This window comes from Eriocheir sinensis, chromosome 49 (genome assembly GCF_024679095.1).
Source record: "Eriocheir sinensis breed Jianghai 21 chromosome 49, ASM2467909v1, whole genome shotgun sequence".
Taxonomy (NCBI): Eukaryota; Metazoa; Arthropoda; class Malacostraca; order Decapoda; family Varunidae; genus Eriocheir; species Eriocheir sinensis.
This window is the reverse complement of record NC_066557.1, coordinates 7558843-7566342: the sequence shown is the minus strand read 5'-3', so window position 1 is coordinate 7566342 and position 7500 is coordinate 7558843. Positions and strand designations below refer to the sequence as shown.

At 43.5% G+C, this 7500-nt stretch overlaps 1 protein-coding gene across 11 annotated transcripts in view; it reads left to right on the top strand.

Annotated features, from left to right (window-relative positions):
- The window catches only part of LOC126981806 (hornerin-like), a 161991-nt gene that overhangs the window by 92704 nt on the left and 61787 nt on the right, over window positions 1-7500 (top strand). The window contains exon 1 of one of the 11 annotated variants that reach the window (XM_050833375.1): window positions 1026-1089. The exons of the other annotated variants lie outside the window; for them this stretch is intronic. Within the exon in view, the coding sequence (XP_050689332.1) occupies window positions 1041-1089 (49 nt within the window). The 5' untranslated portion in view covers window positions 1026-1040. Of the gene's footprint in view, window positions 1-1025; window positions 1090-7500 lie in introns of those variants that run through there. 11 annotated transcript variants of the gene reach the window in all.

Here is a 7500-nt window from a genome sequence, read left to right as displayed (position 1 = left end):
GCCCTTTTCCTTCCCTTCCCAACCCTCTCACCCTCTCCCTCTCCCTCTCTCTCAGCCCACTCTCACAAGACCTTCCCACCTAGTCAGCCCTTTTCCTTCCCTTCCCAACCCTCTCACCCTCTTCCTCTCCCTCTCTCTCAGCCCACTCTCACAAGACCTTCCCACCTAGTCAGCCCTTTTCCTTCCCTTCCCAAGCTTTCTCACCCCTTCATACCCTCTTCCTCTCTCTCACACTCGTAACAGACCTCACCTAACCCCTCTTCCTTTTCCTTCCCTTCCCATCCTCTCCCTCCTTCTTCCTCTCCCTCCTCCTCACCCCTCTTCCTCTCCCTCACACCCTTTCCTCTCCTCATCCATCTTCGACCGCCCGTTCTCCTCCCTTCTCCGCTTCATCCATCTTCTCTCTCTCTTAATAGTCCCTGAAAAATGAAGGAAAGAAATGAAGACTCACTCGCTCGCTCTCTCCTCTCTCTTTCTCTCTCACTCGCTCTAGGAATAAGGTCTTACCCCTCTCCCTCTCTCTGCCTTCTCTCAGTCTCTTTCATCTCAACCCCCTCTCTTTCTCTTTTCTCTTTCTTCCTCTCCCTCCTCCCCCCTCCTCCTCCTCTCCCTTCATTCCCCGACGCCTCCATCTCATTTCCTCTGCCCGTCTTCCTCCCTTTCCGTTCCTCGTCCTCGTCCTCCTCCTCCTCCTCTTTCTTTCTCTCTCACTCTCTCCTTCACCCGTCATTCCCCCGCCAGCCCTCTCTTTCCCTGTCTTTCATTCTCACTCCTGTCTCTCTCTCTCTCTCTCTCTCTCTCTCTCTCTCTCTCTCTCTCTCTCTCCCCCAAGGCTTCAAAAATAGTCCAAGGTCTTTTCTAACGCGGATAATTCAACCCGTTTTCTTTTTCTTCTTTTCTCCACGGTGGAATATTTTGTTTGTGGATAAAACTTGCTCCTGTTCAATAAGGGCTGAAAAATAATGGGGCAACCTTGTAATAGGAACGCTCTCCACCAATGCCAGGCTGGAGGGGGCGTGGCCGGGGCTCTGCGCGGACCAATGGCGTGCCAGGAACCAGGAGCCGTCGCCCAATCCCCTGCCAGCAAAAGTAATAAGGCTGACTTGAAGTTCCCAAATTGCTAACATTACTTTTACTGCAGCCCTAATCTTTAATATATCCCGGGGGCTGATGAGGCAGGGGCTGGAGGGGCTGGGCCGGAGGGAGAGGTTGGCCCCGCGGTGTGTGCTTTGAGGGGGCTGGCTGGCGCGGAGTAGCCCCCTCAGACCCTCGTTGCGGCCTCTCTAAAGGGACTGTGAGGTTGGCGGTTTCTGTGCGTTCGACGTTCTCGGATCTCCCTTCCTCCCTCCGCTCTCCTCTCTTCCTCTCCTCCTCTCTCCAACCTCCCGACGCTTTGAAAGGGAGGAGGAGGAGTAGAGGAGGAGGGCTGAAAGAGAAGAGGAGGAGGAGGAGGAGGAGGAGGTTATAGTGGAGGTTGTTGTGGAGGATAGCAAGAGAGGAGAAGACAAGACCAGTAACTCCACCTTCTGATAACTTCGTCGGGGAAAGTTTGGGAAGAGGAGGAAGAGGAAGAGGAGGAGGGCTAGGGCATCGATCTGACGGGGTGGTGGTCGTCATGGCAACGGGGGGGAGGGGGGGCGGGGGGAACCAATTTGATCCCAGACCCGAAATAGGATCCCAACGTGAGACTGGCGGAGGTAGAGAGGCGGGCTGGACGGGCGGGCTGGCTGGGCTTCCTCTCGCTCGTTCTTGCTCTCCCTCCCTTGCTCGCTCATGGCTGCTGGGAATGAGACCGTTTTGGACTATGCTGAGCGGTTTGTTGGGCTGGTGGGCGGGCTGGGCTTCTCGTTCTCTCTTGCTCTCTCCTCCTTACGACCTTAGTGAATGGAGCTATGCTACGTGCTAGATTGGTCTATGCTGCTAGCTGTGTTGGGCTATGCTGCGCGCTAGATTGGTCTATGCTGCGAGCTAGATTGGGCTATATTGAGCGGTTTAGCTGGGCTTCCTCATTCGCTCTCTCCCTTCTCCCTCTCTCCCTTATGGCCAGGAATTGAGGTGTATTGGGCTATGCTGCGCGCTAGATTGGTCTATGCTGTTAGCTATGTTGGGCTGTGCTGAACGGTCTAGCTGGGCTTCCTCTTTCGCTCTCTCCCTTCTCCCTCTCTTCCTTTTGGCCAGGAATCGAGGTGTATTGGGCTATGCTGCGAGCTAGATTGGGCTATGCTGAGCGGTATGTTTGGCTATGCTGTTCGTGGGTTTTGACTGGAATGTTCTGTGTTAGACCCTGTGGTTAGAAGATTTGATTCTAGAGTGGTCTATGCTGCACCTTACTGTGGACTAGATTGGGCTATGCTGCTCGATATTTTTGGCTATGCTGTTCTGTGTTGGACCGTAGGAATAGGAGGCTTCAAACTTACCTCTAGATTGGGCTATGCTGCACCTTACTGTGGGCTAGGTTGGACTATGCTGCTCGATATTTTTGGCTATGCTGTTCTGTGTTGGACCGTAGGGATAGGAGGCTCCAAACTGGACTCTAGATTGGGCTATGCTGCACCTTACTGTGGGCTAGGTTGGGCTATGCTGCGCGGAATTTTGGACTATGCTGAACGTAGCTGTTGACTGGAGTGTTCTGTGTTGGAGTTATGCTTTTCCTCGCTTGTGTGTAGGGATGGTAGGCTTGATTCTGAAATGGGCTATGCTGTCACCTTACTTTGGGCAAGATTGGGCTATACTGCGTGGTATATTGAGCTATGTTTCATGGTCTATTGGGGTGGGCTGATTCCCTCTCGGTCACAGTGGAAGAAACTCAAATGTATGGATTGGACTATGCTGCACCTTACTCTAGGCTAGGCTGGGCTATGCTGCGCGCTATGTCGGACTGGATTGGGCTATGCTGCGTGTATGGTGAACTGAATGGACTTCCTCTTGGCTATGCTGCCTAGTATGGTGGGCTGGATTGGGCTATGAAAAGTAAAGTTGGGGGCATACGCTACAGCTACGCGTGACCTCGGTGCTCATCTCCGTTGCATGGGCCTATATTGGTTGGTCTGGATAGCGGTTGGAGCCTGTTCTAGTGGTCTTGTGGTATGGGTCACGATTGAGAGGGGGCTGTAAGGGGCTGAGAGATGACCTATTCTGGTGGTCTTGTGGTATGGGTCAGGGTTGAGAGGGGGCTGTAAGGGGCTGAGAGATGACCTTAGCGCCCCCCCCCCCAAAAAAAAAAAAAAAAGTTGTTATGGAGAATTAAAAGCTGGGTCTGAAATCTACTCAAACAGGATGGGACTGGTCTGAAAGGGACTTAAATACAATGAAATGACTGTAAAGGGATGGGACTGGTATACAGGGGGCTAAGATACAAGTAAGACCCTTTATATATACTGTCTGATTGGGGGCTGCAATAAAAAAAAGGGGCTCAGAGGACATTTAGACCCCTTTCTGGGGGTTCAACTCTGGTAAGGATGGGACTAGATACGTTGCAAGCCATTTCAGCCCCTATTGTGTGGTCTAGTAGGGCTGAGTTATAGGTCTAAGGTGGTCTGAAGCACACTAAACCCCTTTCACGTGGTCTGGGTGGGTGGGGATGGAGAGGAGGGGTCTGAAAGGGGCCTGAAGTATGTTGTTAGCCCCCTCTCTCGGGTCTGAATGGGACAGTTCTTGGTCTTGAGGAGTGACTTGTGTAAATGTAATGTTTGAGGAGGAGGAGGAGGAGGAGGAGTTGAAGTGGAGGAAGACGATGAGGAGGTGGAGGAGGAGGAGCGAAAAGATTGAAGAAGAGGAGTTGAAGGGCAGGAAGAAGAAGAGGAGGAGGAGGAGGAGGAGGAGGAGGAGGGGTTGAAGTGGAGGAAGACGAGGAGGGGTTGGAGGAGGAGGAACGAAAAGATTGAAGAAGAGAGTTGAAAGGCAAGAAGGAGGAGGAGGAGGAAGAAGAAGAGGAGGAGGAGGAGGAGGAGGAGGAGGTAAAGATATCTCTAAAGAGGGAATGTTATTTTTTTCCTCCCTTCCGTTTTCTTTATCTCCTGCTTCCTTTCTTTTTTCCAGTCTCTCTCTCTCTCTCTCTCTCTCTCTCTCTCTCTCTCTCTCTCTCTCTCTCTCTCTCTCTCTCTCTCTCTCTCTCTCTCTTATTATTTCTGCAAAGGCATTTTTCTTTTCCTTGCATCCTGAGAGAGAGAGAGAGAGAGAGAGAGAGAGAGAGACGTGTTTGCTTGCCTGATATAAAAAAGAAGAAAAAAACAGGTCTATTATTTTTCTTCTTCATCCTCTTCATCTTCATCTTATTTTTCTTTCTTTTTTTTTAGCTTATTTTCGTCTCTCTCTCTCTCTCTCTCTCTCTCTCTCTCTCTCTCTCTCTCTCTCTCTCTCTCTCTCTCTCTCTCTCTCTCTCTCTCTCTCTCTCTCTCTCTCTCTCTCTCTCTCTCTCTCTCTCTCTCTCTCTCTCTCTCTTATATAGTTATTTATTTTATTCTCTTCTTCTTATCTTCCTTTCCTCCTCCTCCTCCTCCTCCTCCTCTTCCTCCTTCCTTTCATCTTTTTTCTTCTTTATTTCTTTCCTTCCTGTCTTGGCGGAGAAAAAGTTCGCTGGAGTGTCCGTATTTTTCTTCCTTTACTTCCTCCTCTTTCTTCTTTTATTTCCTTTCTTCTTCCTCCTCCTCTTTTTCTTCCTCTTATTTCCTCTCTCCTGTCTTTCATCTCAACTTTTTTCTCTCTCTTTCGTTCGTCTATACATTCTCTTCGCTCTTCTTTATTTCCTTTCTTCCTCCTCCTCTTTTTTTCTTCCCTTTCTTCTCTCGTCTTTTATCTTAACTTCCTCTCTCTTCCTTTTTATCTTTCTTCTTTACATCTTCTATTTTGCTCTTTCATATTCTTCTTCCTATTTTATTTTTCTTCTTTTTCTTGCTTTTCATATATTTTTTTCTTCTTTGCCTTCTCGTCTTAATTTCTTCTTCTTCCTCCTTTTCCTCTATTTCCTCTTTCTCCCTTTTCATCTTTGCCTTATTTCTCCTTTTATTTCTTCCTTTACTTTCTCTTCTTTCTTCTTTTCTTTTCTCTCTTCCTCTTTTTCTTCCTCTGTTTCTTCTCTCCTGCTTTACTTCATCTTCTTTCTCCTCTTCTTTCTTCCTCTTTTTCTTCCTCTTCTCTCCTGCCTTTCATCTTTAGTCTTTTCTCCTTCATTCTCCTTTACTTTCTCTTCTTCCTTCATTTCCCTTAATTTTCCTCCTCTTTTTCTTCTCTTCTGTCTTTCATCTCAGCTTCCTTTCTCCTTTTTCTTCTTTCGTTCCTCTTCACACGCTTGTTATTCTTCTTCATTTTCTTTCTTCCTTCTCTTTTTCTTCCTCTTTTTCTTCTTCTTGCCGTTCATCTTAATCTTCTTTTCTTCTGTTCTTTTCATTCTTGTTTTTCTTCTTTATTTCCTTTTTCTTCCTATTTTCGTTTTTCTCTTTCTTCTTTCTTTATTTTCATTCTTGTTTTTCTTCTTTATTTCCCTTTTCTTCTTCCTGTTTTTTTCTCTTTCTTTTCTTTTCATTCTTTTTCTTCTTTATTTCCCTTTTCTTCCTATTTTTTTTCTCTTTCTTTTCATTCTTGTTCTTCTTTATTTTTTTTCTTCCTATTTTCTTTTTCTTCTTTTCTTTTCATTCTTTTCTTCTTTATTTCCATTTTCTTCCTATTTTCTTTTTCTTCTCATTCTTCCCTCTCATCTTAACTTTCTTCCTCCTTTTCTTCCTTTCCATTCTCATCTTTCTCCTTATTTTCTCTTTTCTTCCTCTTCCTCCTTTTCTCCTCTTCCGTCCGTCTTCTTTTTCATCTTAACTTTATCTTCTTTTACGTCCTCGTCTTTCCTCTTTATTTCCTTTCTTCCCATTTTCTTCTCTTTTCTTTTCTCTCGCCTTTCATCTTCACTTTCTCCTTTTGTTTGTTTTCCTTCGTTTCTTCTTTTCTTGTTTTCTTTACCTGCATCTTCTTTTTCTTCTTTTCTTCCTTTCTTTCCTTTTCTTTCTTCCTTCTTTTTAGTCTGGCTTTTTCTTCATCTTCTTTCTCTCCTTCCTTTCTTCTTTTGCTTCTATCTCGTTTCCTTTCCTTTCATCTCGTCTTTCTTTTTCACCTCCTTATTCTCTTTTTTTTCTTCTTTCTTTCTTTTCTTCTCATTCTCTTTTACCTCGTCTTTCCTCTTCCTTATTCTTCTCCTCCTTTTTCTTTTTTTCCCTTCTCTTTTGGAACGTAATTCTTCACTCTTTTCTTCCTTGATTTTCTTCCTTTCAATCTTCTTCAATTTCTCTTTTTTTTCTTTTTTTTACTATTATCAGATTGGATTTTCTTTTCTCTTTTTCATTATTCTTTTTTTTCTCCTTCCCTTTCATCTTTTTTCTATCCCTTATTTTTTTCTTTCTTTCAATCTTTAATATCTTTTTTTTTCTATGATCAGATTGGACTTTTTTTTATTCTTATGCTTTCTTTCTCTCCTTTCTTCCCTTTTATCTTCATTTTTTCTCATTTCTTTCAATCTTTTTCAATTTCTTTTTTCTTTAGTCTATGATCAAACTGGACTCTTTTCTTTTTTTCTTTCTAATTATGCTTTCTTTCTTTCTTTCCTTCCTTCCTTTTTTATTCTTCATTTTTTCTCATTTCATTCAATCTTTTTCAATGTTTTTTTTTGTGCATTATCAGATTGGACTTTCTTTTGTTCTTTCTAATTATGCTTGCTTTCTTTCTCTCCTTCCCTCCCTTTCATCTTCTATTCCTTAATTTTCTCTCATTTCTTTCAATCTTCTTCAATTCTTCATTTTCTTACTATATTTTCAGAGTGGCCTTTCTATTCTCTTTTATTCTTATGCTTTCTTTCTTTCGTTCCTTCCCTTTTATCTTCTGTCCTTCAATTTTCTTTAATTTTTTTTCAATCTCCTTCAATTTCTTATTTTCTTATAATTTCAGAGTGAATTGTTTTTTCTCTATTGTCTCCTTTTCTTTTCTTTTTCCCTTCATCTCTCCCTTTTTTTTCTTTCAATCTTTATTTCTTTTCTTAAATATATTTTCTTACTTTAATTTGCTTCTCTGTATCTCTTTATCTTTCTTTATCTCTTTATCTCCCTCTTACCCTTTCATTATCATGTATCTCATTTTGTCTCCTTCCACTTCAACTTTCAGCTTCTTTTCTTTTTTCAATTTTGTTTTCTTCCTTTCCTTCCTTCATTCTCTCCTTCCTTCCATTCACCCTTTCTCCCTCCGTCTCCTCCTTCCCCTTTCTTCCATCTCTTCTTCCTTCCAACAATTTTTTTTTCTCTATCGTAACTTCCTATTCCTTCCTTCCTTATTGTCTGCCTTCCTTTCTTCCTTCCTTTTATCTTCATTCTTCCTTTTTTTCAGTTTTTCCTTTCTTCCATCTTTCTCTTCCCTTCCTTCCTTTCTCTTTCCCTTTCCTTCATATTTATCTTCCTTATCTTTCTTTTTTTCTTTCTTTACCAACTTCAATTCCTTCCTTTTCTTCCTTTCTTCATCCCATCCAATCTC